The sequence below is a fragment of the Lampris incognitus genome, chromosome 6 (genome assembly GCF_029633865.1).
Source record: "Lampris incognitus isolate fLamInc1 chromosome 6, fLamInc1.hap2, whole genome shotgun sequence".
In the NCBI taxonomy this organism is placed as follows: domain Eukaryota; kingdom Metazoa; phylum Chordata; class Actinopteri; order Lampriformes; family Lampridae; genus Lampris; species Lampris incognitus.
In genome coordinates, this window is record NC_079216.1 from 14,089,842 (window position 1) to 14,107,344 (window position 17,503).

Here is a 17,503-nt window from a genome sequence, read left to right on the forward strand (position 1 = left end):
AAAAGCCTCTCTGTGTGCAGGTTTATGTCATCAAAATGTTCTAAGAGCAAGCAAATGGTTGACAACAAAGTACTTGCTTTTGGACAGATGTGAAAATTTATTATCCATCTTCCTTTCATAATCTTATCGACACATCTTACATTTTCATACTGAGTGAGCATCAAGTTTTTTGGGAATTTTTTATTACTTTGGAATCTTTTTAGCTCTCTTATTTGGGACTTAAAAACTTCGGGACTTAAAAAAACTAACCTGCTGGAAAAGCAGCTAGTGCTTGTGGATAAAGATTGAAACAAAACACAGCAAAGGCCAGGCCATACTCACATGTCCTCAGGTGTCCAGTGTAGAAGGACTTTCACCTTGCCTGAACCCTCCTTCCTCCTGGCCAGGACCTGGACAGAGAACAGAGTAGGAATGTAAATTAAATGCATATTTAAAGATATCTACAGAAAGACATTCAGTGTTCCTGCTCTTGTCTCGATTACTTCCCTATTTTCAAGCTGTTCCGCTGTAGCCAAAACCAGTGCTGGACTGTCTCAGGGGTGCCTATGAGTAGCCTGCATCTTGGGTATTGTCTGGTGTGACAGAGCCCTGCCTAAATTGATCTGGCGCTGACTGCCTGTTCTTGTGCTGTTATGATCAGAGCCTCTGTGCTGTCTTTCAGTCCAGCCTTTTCTAGCCACTGGTAGGATTTCTTGATATAAGCCACGTCTTCTATCCATCAATGGTACATCCCATGGAGGAACTTAGTCTTCCATGATACCTCCTCTTCTTCCTACCACTTGTCTTCTGCTACTACCTGAGGTACTCACTCAGCAGTTCATCCTGGGGGGCCTTCTTTCTGGTGTACTCATGGATGTTCCTTGTTTCATCCTGGATAATGGCTCTGGCACTCACTAACCATTGGCCCCCATCTTTTCACTTATCGTACACTCTCAGGCTGCTGGACTTTGGGTGTGCACTATGAGGAGTTTCCGTGTCCTAATATATCTGGCCTTTACCTCCTCCCTTGGCCTGCTTATCATTCCAGACAGTAGGGCTTGATGGTAGGTGTTGGTGGCTTGGATCTTATTTTTCCCGTTGAGCTGACTCCTCAGGACCTGCCCCACTCTCTGGAGCTATTTCACTGTAGCAGACCTCCTTGCTGCCTCTTTGTGGTTCCCATTTGCATGTGGGATACCCACGTATTTGTAACTGTCCTGTAGGTCTGTTATCCTGCCATCTGGTAATTGAACCTTTTCAGTCCTCACCACCTTTCCCACTCTGTGATGATCTGACAGAGGCTTCAGGCCTATGCACAACAGCAGCAGGGACAGTGAATCACTTTGGTATATGCCACATTTGATGGTTACCTGTGTGATTGTCTTTGAGTTGACCTCTAGTATTGTTTTCCACTGCCGCATTGAGTTCTTGATGAGGTGTGATTAGTGTCCTGTTGGCTTTTTATAGTGCCCATGCACTCCAGTAACCAGGTGTAGGGCATTGAATCATAGGCTTTCTTGTAGTCAATCCAGGCTGTGCTCAGGTTGGTCTGTTTGGCTTTAGAGTCTTGGATGACTGCTCTATCAACCAGTAGCTGATGCTTTGACTCTCTGGTATTGTTCCCAATCCCCTTCTGAGTTTTGCTCGTGTACTGACTCATGTGCCCCTTCAGCTTAGTTGCTATGATGCCTGACAGCAACATGTTGTGGAGAGGCAGGTTATCGGCTGGTAGTTTGAAGGGGTTGTACCCTTGTGGGGATCCTTCATGATCCGTATTGTTGTCCCCTGTGTTAGCCAGTCAGAGTGAGACCCTAATGTTAGTAGTTGGTTCATCTGTGTCACCAGGTGATCGTGGAGTGCTGTTAGCTTCTGCAGCCAGTATGGCTGAACCATGTCAGGACGTGGTGCTGTCCAGCACTTCATGCTTGAGACTCATCGTTGGATGTCGGCTCCTGTGATGGCAACTGGTTCTTGTTCTGAGATATAGCTGTGGTTTGCTCTTAGGTCCACCAGCCACTGGGCATTGGTGTTGTGTAATGCCTCCTTTTCCCATATATTCTTCAAGTACGTATTACTCAGTCTCTGCTCTGGGTGGGTCCGATGTTGCTCCCTTGTTATTCTGCAGCTGGGGGTAAACCTTGGATGGTTTCTTGAGGAACAGGCCATTTACTCTTTTGGCTTTGGCTTCTCTGGTGTACCTCTTTAGCCTGGCAGCCAGAGCTGTGAGCCTTTGTTTGACAGTTTCTAGGGCCTCTCTTATGGACATCTTGCTGTACTTGTTCAACCAGGGCCCGTCTTTCATCATACCTTTCTATACCTCTGTTAACATCTCTCTACATTGCTTTGATCTTGACTTCTAACCCTCTCTTCCGGAAGGTACTGTTGGTGACCGGTCTTCTTAATCCTGTACCCAAGCATCTCCTGGATTACAGTTGCAGTGGCATATACAAGCTAATTGGTCGTTGTTGTGGTGGCAGTTGAGATATTCTGTAAGGCTGTGCTCACATCCGCAAGCAGGCTTTGGGATGGTACTTTGTCACGAGTCGTGGAAACTCAGGGATTAACTGTCTGCTCTGTCAAAGACGGTTGAATCAGTTCATCTGCATACGTTAATTGACAGATATGTTTCATCACTCAATTAAGTGACATCTTCATTCTAAACTGACTGCAGATATCCCCACCCCTTATAAACAATACAGTTGCATAACGACAGAAATCAACAACCAGTTTTATATGTAAACAGAAACAATATAGTGAATGCGGTTAAGTGCCAGGAGGATTGCAGTGACTTATATATTGGGGGAAACTAAACAGATGCTGGCCGAAAGAATGGCACAACACAGGACAGCTAATATGTCAGGCCAGGACTCCACAGTCTACACCCATCTACAGGCCAGTGGCCACGCTTTCAGGGATGAGGATGTGCACATCCTTGATCGGGAGGAACGATAGTTTGAACGGGGAGTCAAAGAGGCCATCTGTGTTAAGAGGGAACGACCATCCTTGAACCGACCGGGGGGGGGGGGGTAAGAATACATCTGTCGCCATCTTACAATGCTGCGATTGCAACATTCCTCTGTGAATAGTACCCATGGCCTTTGAAGCCCCAGTTAATGGTCACACCCATATTTGCAACTGGTCGTTGGTTTCGGTCATTATGCAACTGTATTGAACTGTATTGTTTATGAGGGGTGGGGCTACCTGCAGGTAGTTTAGAATGAAGATGTCACTTAGTTGAGTGATGAAACATATCTGTCAATAAACGTTGTATCCAGATGAACTGATTCAAACCTCTTCGATTTTCTTACCTGGATTATTGAGCAGGCATCAAGACTGTCTGGCCATGATTCTCATTTGAACCTCAATAGCTTCAGCTGTCATGGCTGGTAGGAATGTTTCAGCTGATTGGAGTCTGTCCTCTTGTATCTCTTGCCTACTGGGCAACCCTTCAGAGTGCTGAATTGTATGGTCATCCTGTTGGAGCCTCTCCAACTCAAGCTGTGACAGTAGCTACCTTCAATTGATGTTTGAACATTGAGCCACCAGTTGCTTGAGTCAGTGTGGAAGTAGGTCTCCTACTGGTCCACAGTTCCCACATACACTTCATTTAGCCCCTTTCCTGGGGTCTGCTTCTATAGTAGCATTCCATCAGTTCCAAGTTCTTGGCCCTTGTCCATAAATATCTTGTTCCAGTAGACCATTTCTCATCACGTTTTCCTGGTTCCTGATGTGGACCTTGTTACCTTGGGCAACGACTTAGTTGGTATGACTATTTGTGTTACGATCACTCATGTCTGATAATTGGCTTGTATAGCATTAGGAGTCTAAGCCACGGACTCTTACTAGAGACTCGCCCCAACCGGGGTTTGAACCCCTGGTCTCCAGCATGAAAGCCGGCATTCTTACCTAACTGAGCTATCCAGCGGCTCGCTGCATATACGTATAAATAAGATTTACATCAGGGACTGGTCCATATTGCAACACCACCCTTCTCCAAAGAAACTGCTTCAAAGGAATTCCCCTCACTCAGACCCAATTTAATCCCCTCTCTCGCCAATAATGAGGTTGTGTTACAACTTTTTACCCAATGAAACAGTGGCAGATCATTACATTTACTACAAAATTAGGAGTTCTTAATAATGGATGCAGGGTCAGTAAGACCCCCCCCCATGAGATCTGCCCTAACACTGCCCATCAATAAACCAAAATATATGCATAGATACATATGCTAAAATTATATCTTAATCATATCTAAATCATGGTTTGAACTTCCCCTTCCCACATATGCACACACATATCAAAATCAATTGGCCAAAACATTAAAACCAATGGCAGGTAAGTAAATAACATTATCTCGTTACAATGGCACCTGTCAAGGGGTGGGATATATTAGGCAGCAAGGGAACAGTCAGTTCTTGAAGTTTATGTTGGAAACAGGAAAAATGGGCAAGTGTAAGGATCTAAGCGACTTTGACAAGGGCCAACAAGATGACTGGGTCAGAGCATCTCCGAAATGGGAGGTCTTGTGGGGTGCCTACCAAAAGTGGTCCAAGGAAGGACAACCAGTGAACTGGCAACAAGGTCATGGGCGCCCCAAGGCTCACTGATACACGCGGGGAGAGAAAGCTAGCCCATCTGGTCCAATCCCACAGAAGAGATACTGTAGTTCAAATTGCTGAAAATTTTGCTGTATGATAGACAGGTGTCAGAACACAAGGTATCGCAGCTTGCTACGTATGGGGCTGCATAGCCGCAGAGCAGTTAAAGTGCCCGTGCTGACCCCTGTCTATGACCAAAAGCACCTACAACAGGCACGTGAGCGTCAGAACTGGACCATGGAGCAATATAAGAAGGTGGCCTGGTCTGATGAATCATGTTTTCTTTTATGTCATGTAGATGGCCGGGTGTGTATGCATCATTAACCCAGGGAAGCTAGGCACCAAGATGCATTGTGGGGAGAAGGCAAGCTGGTGGAGGCAGTGTGATGCTTTGGGCAATGTTCTGCTGGGAAACCTTGAGTCCTGGCATTCATGTGGATGTTACTTTGACATGTACCACCTGCCTAAACATTGTTGCAGACAAATCACACCCCTTGATGGCAAAGGTATTCCCTAATGGCAGTGGCCTCTTTCAGCAGGATAATACACACTGCAAAAATTGTTTGAATAACATGACAGAGTTCGGGGTGTAGCCTTGGCCTCTGAATCCCCCAGATCTCAATCCAATCGAGCATCTGTGGGACGTGCTGGAAAGACAAGTCCAATCCATGGAGACCCCACCTCACAACTTACAGGACTTAAAAGGATCTGCTGCAAACGTCTTAGTGCCACATACCAGAGGACAACTTCAGAGGTCTTGTGGAGTCCATGCCTTGACAGGTCAGAGTTGTTTTGGCGGTATGGGGGGGGGAGCCTACACAATATTAGGCAGGTGGTTTTAATGTTTTGGCTGATCGGTGTGCATACATACACACAAGTACATATATACATACATCATCATCATCAGGCCAAGTATCCTCGGATGGCTCTGACCCTCTCACGCCACCCGTGTCTATCTTGCATAGCAGCTGGAAGATCCTCAGACGGACATCCTGTGTCGTTGACAAGTTGATTGATGTAATTTCTTGCAGGCCTTCCCACACGTCTTTCCACGTTTGCGTGACCAAAGCAGAGTGTCGCTTGCAAGTCCTTCCCTGCTCCTCCAGCAACGACTGGCAAATCGAACCCTTTGTTCTCGCATAGTATTTGAGATGGCGGGTATATTGCCATAGATACACTTCTTTGTAGGGTGCTTCTTCCAGGATACATTTAGTGAAGCACGCAGCATTCTGGTGAAAGCCCCATCAAGTTTGGATTAAAGCCGTTTAGTGAGGGTCCACCAGGAAGATTATCCATATGTGAGAACGGACTCAACTGTTGCTCGAAAAAATTCCCACTTCAGTTTGTCTGGTAACATGGACTTCCAGAGGATGTTAAGTCCCTCAATGGCACCCAAGCCTTCCCAATTCGAAGCTGCACATCTCTTTCGGTCAATTCGATGTTGCTTCCCAAGTAAATACGCTGCTCAAAAAAATAAAGGGAACACCTAAAAACACAATATAGACCTCGATGAATGAAATATTTCAGCTGAAAATCTTTATTTATTAGACAGAGGAACGTGTTTAGAGCAAAATAACCTAAGAATGATCAATGGAAATCAAAATCATTAGCCCATTAAGGTCTGGATTCAGAATCATACTCAAAATCAAAGTGGAAAATGAGAACATAGGCTGATCCAACTTCTGTGGAAATTCTTCAAGACGATTCAAAATGAGGCTCAGTAGTGTGTGTGGCCCCCACGTGCCTGTATGCACTCCCTACAACGTCTGGGCATGCTCCTGATAAGACGACGGATGGTCTCCTGAGGGATCTCCTCCCAGACCTGGATCAGGGCATCGGTCAACTCCTGGACAGTCTGTGGTGCGACATCGCGTTGGCGGATGGTACGAGACATGATGTCCCAGAGCTGCTCGAGGTCTGGGGAACGTGCAGGCCAGTCCATAGCATCAATGCCCTCGACATACAGGAACTGCTGACACACTCTGGCCACATGAGGACGAGCATTGTCATGCATGAGCAGGAACCCAGGGCCCACTGCACCAGCATATGGTCTGACAATGGGTCTGAGGATCTCATCCCGGTACCTAATGGCAGTCATGGTACCTCTGGCTAGCACGTAGAGGTCTGTGCGGCCCTCCAAGGATATGCCTCCCCAGACCATCACTGACCCACCGCCAAACCGGTCATGCTGGAGGATGTTGCAGGCAGCAGAACGTTCTCCACAGCGTCTCCAGACTCTCTCACGTCTGTCACATGTGTTCAGTGTGAACCTGCTCTCATCTGTGAAGAGCACAGGGCGCCAATGGCGAATCTGCCAACCAAGATGTTCTCTGGCAAAGGTCAATCGGGCTGCACGGTGTTGGGCTGTGAGCACAGGCCCCAATTGTGGACGTCGGGCCCTCATACCATCCTCGTGCATTCTGTTTCTCACTGTTTGAGCAGAAACCTGCACATTAGTGGCCTGTTGAAGGTCGTTTTGAGGGCTCCGGCAGTGCGCCTCCTGTTCCACCTTGCACAAAGGACCAGATAGCGGTCCTGCTGTGGGGTTGTTGGCCTCCTGCGGCCCCCTCCACGTTTCCTGGTGTACTGGCCTGTCTCCTGGTACCTCCTCCATGCTCTGGACACTGTGCTGAGAGACACATCAAATCTTCTTGCCACAGCACGCATTGATGTGCCATCCTGGATGAGCTGCACTACCTGAGCAACTTCTGTAGGTTGCAGATACCGCCTCATGCCACCTCTAGTGGTGAGGGCACTAGCAAAATGAAAAACTAACCAAAGATCGGCCAGAAAAGATGAGGACAGGCAAATGATCTGTGGCCACCACCTGCAAATCCATTCCTTTTATAGGGGTTGTCCTGCAAATTGTCTAATTTCCACCTGGTGGAAATTAGACAATTTACCAACAGGTGAAATTGATTCACAAATCAGTGTTGCTTCCTAACGGGACAGGTTGATATCTCAAAAGTGTGATTGACTTGGAGCTACATCGCATTGCTTATGTGTTCCCTTTATTTTTTTGAGCAGTATATATACACACATACACTCAATATATACAATATATACATACATACACGATGTATATTATTTCTTTCCTAGATGGTTTACCTAGTTTTCAAGTAAACCACAATGAACTGCATCGTGCTGTATGAAATGTGCCACATACCCTGGGTTTTATTTATTGATTTTAATAGTCAAGGAAAAACAAGGCAATCTGACCCAGTGAAAAGCCACAGTTCCCCAAAAAAGAAAAAAAAATTGGGACTTCACTGAGAATAGTGTGTGACTTCATTGAGATGTGCTTATCAAATTGCTGACATTCCTGAGAGGTAGCGACATACACATAAGGCTAGTCAGTGAGCAGTGATCTCCATAAACAAGTAACCACTCTCTTTGTGGATAATACTAGCACCTCAGAAAGGGGTGGGTGGGTCCTGGATCGGTGCACAGGGTTTCAATTGTTTCCTGTAACAACAAAGCGTTTCAGTTCAGTTCAACTGTTTGTTGGTAAATCCTGGATTAACTATGGTCTCTCCATGATAAAAATGTGATATGAGTAGAAAGCTGCCAGATTCCAGAATTTTCTGCTCATTAAGATATCATAACTATTAAAATCCAACTTGCACATAAATCCTTTACAGATTGGTAGCGTAACTGGCTTGTTTTCTTCACAAGACATTTGGATTACCATGCTGTGCTGTTTTATTGTAAAATAAGCCTGGAATTCACACAAATATTGTCAGTGGGGAAAAGGAAGGCACGGAAAAATAACCAGAGGTCATCTAAAATAGCCACCAACTCAAACTCTTGCGTCAGTCGGCTCTTTTTTTTTTGTTTGGCTTGTCTATTTTTAGGGGCAGAGAATTAGCTCACACGTGAAGCACTTCTCTCAAGCAAATGAATATCTTAAATTGTTCTGATGACTCCAGGGAGTGGATAGAGTGTTCATGGAAACTGGTTTGAGGACAAGAGAGAAGACGTTCCTCTGAGAAAAGAGAGAGAAAGGAAGGGAGGGGAGGAGAGAGAGAGACCTAGAATCTCTCCTCTCCCCCACAGCTCTTCCTGCCCCTCCTGCTCTTGAGCCAAATGTACCTTAATCTTTGTCCTGCTCCTATCAGACTCAATCTATTTCATTTATCTTAGTCATCTAACAATTTGCACTTTTTCTCCCCCCCCCCCTTCATGTTCCTTGCTCAGCAGGGAAAGAATTCCTTATTTACATAACATTACTCGCCTCTCTCCCTCACGTTTTTCCTTCACCATCCAGCTCCTTTGTCTTCTGTATGACTGAAATTCTGTCAGAAGGCTCATCTTTTTCCCCATCGGCCAAGTACCCGGACTCTTTAAGCCATGACGGTTTCTAGGTGAGTTCTTGAGCTGCCCAAGGTCAGGCTGGGATGTTGGTCAGGTGAGGAATACCCATGGTGACATGAGGTCTAAGTCGCAGCCTTGGGCAGAGGGTTTGGGCACTGGTTTGGGGGCAGGGAGAATTGGGCGTGGCACCTTTTCATAAGAAAACTCTGTATCTACTGTATATTGTATGTGTTCATCTTTTTGCAGACAGAGGGAAAAGTACTGTATAATGTGGACACTGGTGGGTGACAGCATTTATAGAGACTGTTTTCAAACCTGAACTAACCTTAAATGGATTACTCCAACTAAGTGGGAGCCAGCTTCTCAGGGATTGTGTTCTAACATACATTCTCAAGCATAAGTCCTGTTTCCACTGTTTCTTCCCTGCACAGTACCTGAGCCTTGTCATAGTTGACACTGGAATGCAGATCCTGACACTGCAGCCTGGCAGGAGATAGCGCCTTAGAGAGAAGGGTACTCACCAGGCTGGGTATGTGACAGCATGGCACTTAGATCCTTAACAAATCCAAAATACTACAACTGGGCAGTGAGAAAAAAGTGACCCCAATGTATATGTCCTGGCTAGTGCAACATTGAGTTTATCAGTATGTATTGTTATCATTTATGTTAAAGGAACATTTCGCTGATGGTTTTGTGCATGTGCAATCAGTACTGATGAGTAATGTTGACTGAAGCAATAAAATCCTCACTGCATACTATATTTAGAGAAATCGGTGCTCTCCAGCTCAGTCTTTCTCACAGCACCTACATGTACCAGAATGCATTGCTCACAAGTTTCTGTATCCTCATCCATAAATTCCTCTTCACCAGAGTGGTGGGATGTCATTTCTAACAATGGAAATGTAACTTAGCTGAGAGAATGAGGGCATGTTTTTGAACGGCGTCTGCTAAGTAGATTAGAGAATTAGAAACCCTGCTATACTGTAGTTTCTCTTGTCTGCCAACTGATGCCACTATATGTCACTTGGAGACCAGAAAAAAAAAACTTTTTTGCTGCCACCCCAGAGATGCAGAAACAAAGAGGAACAGCTACAGCTGTTTTTCATCTGCTATCCCTGTTGCAGATAAACAGAGATGAGGTTTAAAACCGGCAAATGTTCCCTTTATTATGCAATCTAAACCCAACTCATGACTTCTCAAGTCTGAAATACAATGAAAAGGTTATTGTTGTTTGCAAAGTAGATTAGTGGAGACAGCAAATGTCATTAAATGGATTAAAGGAGGGAACAGATGATAAGAGAATTTGTGATGATATACAGCTGTTATCTGCCAACATACACAATCCAAATATGCTTGTCTAAGCCTTCAAAAACTGTAATATACCTTCTTTTTCAAAAACACTAAGCTCACAGTGCAGCCAAACATGTCCTAATATTTTTCACTGAAAAAAAAATAGTTGCAAAATATACTTTATCAAGTTACAATGGCTTTATTTTGCACTTCCGCATATTTATTTTCCTTGCTGAATTTGTAGCAATGTACCCTGGAGGTATATCATTGTAGTTAATACTATGGGACTGTCGGGTTATGCCGGGATCAAACTACACAAATTCAGCCAGATTTTCATACGATTTTGTCATCATCGACAAATTTCCAGCGTCAGACCCCATTATGAATGTTGGGAATAATGAACGGGTGGCTGTCTTTACCCCATGTAGTGTGACAATCAAAGAACAACTATGTGGCATCTGGGACACCCCACAACACCCACAAAAAGTCTAGCACGTCAGAATTTTTTGTATTTTCCTGCCTAGTCAGACATCTCCTATGACATGTTCCTTGATGTTGACCAATAGAATGACAGAGTGCTCTAAAGAGAGACTGCGCATTTATAATTTGGAACTGAGAAATGCAAGGCGGTCTTACTTCTCTGACATCATTGCCAAAAACAATAATGTACATGTCTTGTTTTCTACTGTTGACAGGCGAACAAACCCCCCCAGTGGCAGTTGCCTCTGAATTTCTATCTACTTGGGCCTGCAATGAATTTGCAGCCTCCTTTAATGACAAAATTCAGAAAATTAGACAGGCAACCAGTGCCTCCATACTAGGTACAGGGCATGTGTTGTCCCTAAGACCACCTAAAATCAATTCAAATACCATGTCACAACTTGAACCCATCAACTATAAAACTTGGGGGACATCACACAATATCTGAAATCCTTCTCCTGCTGCCCTGATATTCTGCCAACATGTTTTTTTTTCTCAAAACTGTTTCTACCTTCATGTCCTCAGATCTCCTACAATTTGTTAACACATCCTTTCCCCCTGGTCTCTTCCCACAGGTCCTGAAAACTGCAGTCATCAAGCCACTCTTAAAAAAGAATTATCTAGACACTTCACTAATGAACAGTTATAGGCCCATATCAAACATGTCTCTGAGTAAACTAACTGAAAAAGCCGTTTTCCAGCTGCTCAACAACTTTTTGGCACTAAACAACAGTTTCGATCCAGTCAGGATTTTGACCACACCACAGCACTGAGACTGCTCTTGTTAGGGTCTTTAATGACATACACTTAAACACAGACAGTGGCAGAATCTCAGTCCTGGTACTATTTGATCTCAGTGCTGCATTTGACACAGTTGACTACAATATATTACTGGACCAATTGGAAAACTGGGGGGGACTTTCTGGCACAGCACTAAACTGGTTTGAATCCTACTTAAAGGACAGGGACTACTTTGTGTCTATAGGCAATTACAAATCGGAGTGTACAAAAATGACCCGTGGAGTTCCGCAAAGCTCTGTTCTGGAGCCGCTTCTATTTAACATCTATATGCTCCCGCTAGTCCAGATTATGGAAAGCAACAAAATATGTTACTATAATTATGCAAACAACATGCAAATTTACATAATATTATCACCAGGGGACTATAATCCCATACAATCACCGAGTAAGTGCATCGAACAAATTAATGATTGGATTTCTCACAATTTTCTTCAATTAAACAAAAACTGAAATAATTGTCTTTGGAGCTAAGGAAGGACAACTAACAGTCAGCACTCAGCAACAATCAGTAATGTTAAAAACCACGAACTGGGTCCGCGGTGGTGTAGCGGTCTAAGCATCGGCTTTGTGTCGATGCAGTTGCCCACTGGGGACCGGGGTTCGCGCCCCGGTCTCGTCAGATCCAATTACGGCCGGACCCGATGAAGCAGCAATAATTGGCAACGCTGTCTTCGGGTGGGGGGTGGAGTCGGCTTGTGTTCGTCACATGAATGCGTCTCTGTGTGTCGTCGGAAAAAGCAGTGGTTCGGCCTGGATTCGCCTGGTCACGAAAGTGGGGAGGCGTCTCCTTCGAGACTGCCGGCCGGAGAGATGCAGTTGGCGAACGTATGCAGTACGAGGGTGGGTGTTTGAACTAGAATAGGGATCGATTGGCCACTAAATTGGGAGAAAAAAGGGAAAAATCAGAATTAAAAAAAACAAAACAGGAACCAAGCCAGAAATCTTGATATAGTCATGGACACATTGAATCTGCCTTGTGTATAAAATGTGCTATATAAATAAAGTTGCCTTGCCCAGGGATGAGTGCTCCCTGTCTACTCTTCTCCCTCTACACAAATGACTATGCCAATATAAGCTGTGTCCAACCAATATTTTCCTCTGTCATACAAGTCTAAAGACCTATCATGAATATATATACATATATAGCTGATGATTGCTTATGGCATAAAACAGGCTTGTACTGTCTCATAAAGAATTTATTTGACTCACTGGATGATCGGTAAAACTGAGAGCTTTCTTAATCCGGCTAACTCACCTGAAGAAAAGCTAACGTATGGATTCAAATCATCTAAATCACCGTCGACCATCCTGGAACTGAAACCCTTTGAGGAAGGTATGCTCAGGATCATTCAGAACATTAAATTTAAACACCCAAACAAAGCTTTCCAGAAGAAACTCCATAAAGACACAAGATTGATAAAAGAAGATGACAAGCTCTTCATTGCACCTGACAAAACTTCTAATTTTTATAAACTAGGGCCCAATCAATATGACAACCTTCTACATAGCAACGTCACCAAATCATACAAGAAGACTGAAGTCTGCCGAAAAAGACATCACTCTAAAGGACAAAAAAAATTGCATCAGATTTGAAATTGGATGACCGTATTGATGTCACCGCCCGGAAGCAAGCCTTTAGTATTACCCTGAAAGACCACAAACCAAATTTTAAAAACAAACCAACATGTAGGCTTATCAACCCCACCAAACCCAAAATAGGTAAGCCAAGCAAAAAAATTATTGAAAATATAAATAGGACGATTCTGAAGAGGGTTTCCTTAAATCAGTGGAAGAACACCGACCAAGTATTGAAATGGTGTAGGGGCATAGATCACAAGAGCAGGCATACGTTCATATGCGTCAATATTTGTGAGTTTTACCCCTCCATAACTAAAGAGCTACTAAACAAAGCTATTGACTTTGCCTCAGCATACACCAAAATAGCCGACCAAGACAGAGACATAATGGCCCACGCCAAAGAGTCAATCTTATACCACAAGGGAATCCCATGGCAAAAGCAAGGCAACAGCAAATTCAACGTGACCATGGGCAGTTTCGACGGGGCAGAGACTTGTGAGCTAGTGGGCTTGTACTTGTTGTCTCAACTACAGGTCCTAGAAATCAACGTCGGGCTATATAGAGACGATGGGCAGGCAGTCTGCAACAAACCGGCAAGAGAAGTCAAGAGAATAAAAAAAAAAAGTGCAGTATATTCGCAAGCAATGGACTAAAAATTTCAATTGCGGCTAACAAAAACCAAACTGACTTCCTCGACATCTCCTTAAACCTTACAAATACAAGCCATACATGAAGCCCAATAATATACTGCAATACATCCACAGAGAAAGCAATCATTCAACCTCTATCTTGAAAAATATCCCAGTGAGCATAAATAAGAGACTCTCATGTTTATCATCCAGCGAAGCCATCTTTAATGAAGCAGCCCCCCCATACCAAGAAGCCTTACAAACATGTGGATATAATTTCAGGCTTAAATACAATCCACCACCAATTAGCGACAGCTAGCAACAAAAAAATCACAGCACAAGGTGGAATATCACCTGGTATAATCCTCCCAACAGTGACACCATGGCCTCTAATATTGGAAAACTATTTTTAAAGCTCTTGAATGAGTGCTTTACCCCAGACCATCAATTGAGAAAAATAATCAACAGGAACAGTCAAAATTAGCTACAGCTGCATGTAAAATGTTAAGTAGCTTATTTCATCCCACAAGACAAACATCATGGCCAAGGCACAGACCCCCCCTCCGCAACCAAACACCTCCAACTGCAAATGCCGTGCTAAGGCATCATGTCCCCTTGAAGGAAAATGCCAGACAGAGGGAGTCATCTAGCAGGCATTGGTGACAAAAGAAGACAACTGCAATGTGGACACTTACGTTGGATTAACAGAGGGCCCTTTTAAAATCAGGTTTAACGCCCATATGAGTAGCTTCAGATATGAACATGTAAAAAATGCAACGGCCTTAAGCCACCACATTTGGTCATTGGTAGACAAGAATATCGGTTACTGTTTCATGGAAAACCCTTACAAAGAGCAATGCATATTCAAAGAGCGGTACAAGATGTAACCTGTGCTTGGCAGAAAAGTATTTTATTATTTGCAGACCCGATACGTCCACCTTGAATCGTAGAAACGAAATAGCCATCAGCTGTAGACACCGAAAAAAAAATTTCTCCTTTGTAATTACAAGTGTCTTTATTATTCTCTCCCCCCGCCCCTGCCCCATTAGATGATACGCATGTGACATTACATGTTGTATTTTTTTATATTTCAACTGCCTGCCCTTCCAACTGTGCCCTAACACCACCCCACTATATGATTTACATAAATTACCTCATTTGACGTTACCTTGTTATATTCTAAATGTATGCCTTTTCAACAGTGCTCTGGTCCATTAAATGCTTTCAAAAAAAAAAAAGCCCCGGCTCCTTACCCCATTGGTTGCAATGTTTTCTACCCCACCATTGGTTGCTGTGCATCATAACTACCTACCCCATTGGTTGTTATAGTTTAAATGTTTTCTCCTCCAATTGGTTGCCATCCACCGAAATTAGGGGCATGACGCGGGGAAACTTATGCTGTGTGTTTTCTTTGTTGAATCACATTAGCAGCTGATGAGTGCGCGATACACAAAACAAGCTTGTACTGCTATGTATTAAAAGTTTTTTTCCCCCCGATATCTATATTGATATTCCTCTCCTCATTAGTTGAGCACTTCTGTCAACACCATTGACGGTTTCCAGAAAAAAAGGAAAAAAAACGCTATCTATCTATCTATATATACACACACACACACACACACAAATGTATTGGGACACACCTCTTAATCATTGAATTCAGGTGTTTCATTTAGACCCATTGCCACAGGTGTATAAAATCAAGCAGCTAGCCATGCAGTCTGCATTTACAAACATTTGTCCTGCTAGATATACCACGGTCAACTGTAAGTGGTATTATTAAAAAGTGGAAGCGTTTAGGAACAATAGCAACTCAGCCACGAAGTGGCAGACCACATAAAGTCACACAGCAAGCGGGGTCAACGAGTGCTGAGGCGCGTAGTGTGTAAAAGTCGCCAACGCTCTGCATAACTGCAGCGTTCCAAACTTCCTCTGGCATTAACATCAGCACAAAAACTGTGTGCCAGGAGCTTCATGGAATGGGTTTCCATGGCCGAGCAGCTGCATGCAAGCCTTACATCACCAAGCACAATGCCAAGCGTCGGATGGAGTGGTGTAAAGCACGCCACCACTGGACTCTGGAGCAGTGGAAACGTGTTCTGTGGAGTGACGAATCACGCTTATCTGTCTGGCATTCTGATGGTTGAGTCAGGGTTTGGTGGATACCAGGAGAACATTACCTGCCTGACTTCATTGTGCCAACTGTACAGTTTGGTGGAGGAGGGATAATGGTATGGGGTTGTTTTTCAGCGGTTGGACTAGGCCCCTTAGTTCCAGTGAAGGGACATCTTAATGCTTCAGCATACCAAGACATTTTGGACAATTCTATGCTTCCAACTTTGTGGGAACAGTTTGGGGAGGGCCCTTTTCTGTTCCAGCATGACTGTGCCCCAGTGCACAAAGCAAGGTCCATTAAGACATGGTTGGGTGAGTTTGGTGTGGGAGAACTTGACTGGCCTGCACAGAGCCCTGACCTCAACCCCATCGAACACCTTTGGGATGAACTAGAATGGAGATTGCGAGCCAGGTCTGCTCATCCAACATCGGTGCCTGACCTCACAAATGCTCTTCCAGATGAATGGGCAAAAATTCCCACAGACACACTCCAAAATCTTGTGGAAAGCCTTCCCAGAAGAGTGGAAGCTGTTATAGCTGCAAAGGGGGGACCAACTCCATATCAATGCCTACGGATTTAGAATGGGAAGTCATAAAAGCTCCTGTAGGTGTAATGGCCAGGCTTCCCAATACTTTTGTCAATATAGTACGTGTATACTATATATATAGCGTTTTGTTTTTTAAACCATCAATGGTGTTGATAGAAGTGCTCACTAATGAGGAGCGGAATATCAATATTGATATATATGTGTTTATTTTCCCCTTTCTTTCTTGTCTAATGAAAACTGTAAGCCATATCACAAGTGTACGTTCTTAGCCTGTTAATGATAGTGTTTCTGTACACTTGCATGCATCATGAAGGAGTGTTCCTGATGTGTGCGTGTGTGTCTTGTGACTGACTGATTCATTGCACTTGCACGGGTGTTTATGGGATGCATTGTCAGGTGCTGTGCTGAATTGTGTCTCCGCCGATCGCTATGTCTGGAATTATTGATTTATACATAGAAATTGTGTATACTGCATTTCTGTAATTGTTTCTTGTAGTATGCTACCTGGAGAATGCCACTTTTCAAGCCCTTAGAGAGTTTTTAGGCAATTCTCCTTCACATTATACATTTTATCTTTTTTCAGTTTTTTTTCTATGTGTAAATAAAGAAACCAAATCAAACCAACTGCACCTCAGGAGACCCATCTGTTAAACTCCTGAAGTTTGAGGATGACACAACCATCATTGGCCTTATGTGGGATAGTGACGAGTCTGCATATAGACGGGAGGTTGAACAGTTGGCCCTCTGGTGCGGCCATAACAACCTGGAGCTGAACACACTCAAAACTATGAAGATGACAGTGGACTTCAGGAGGAGCCCCCCAACACTGCCTCCTCACCATACTCAACAGCGCAGTGTCTTTGGCGAAAACCTACAGATTTTGTGGTTCCACAATCTCCCAGGACCTAAGGTGGGCATCCAACATAGACACAATCGTCAAAAAGGCCCAGCAGAGGATGTACTTTCTCTGCCAGCTCCGGAAGTTCAACCTGCCTCAGGAACTGCTGATTCAGTTCTACACTGCAATAATCCAGTCTGTCCTTTGCACATCCATCACCGTCTGGTTTGGATCGGCCACCACACAGGACAGGGACAGACTACAACAGACAGTTAAGTCTGCAGAGAAAATCACTGGTGCTGGCCTGCCCTCCATTCGGGACTTATACACCTCCAG

General features: G+C 44.2%; 1 protein-coding gene across 2 annotated transcripts in view; it reads right to left on the reverse strand.

The window, feature by feature from the left end:
• The window catches only part of LOC130114124 (zinc finger protein aebp2-like), a 46,932-nt gene that overhangs the window by 14,010 nt on the left and 15,419 nt on the right, over window positions 1-17,503 (reverse strand). For both annotated transcript variants that reach the window (XM_056281894.1, XM_056281893.1), the window contains exon 6: window positions 322-389. In XM_056281894.1, the coding sequence (XP_056137869.1) occupies window positions 322-389 (68 nt within the window). The remainder of the gene's footprint in view (window positions 1-321; window positions 390-17,503) is intronic.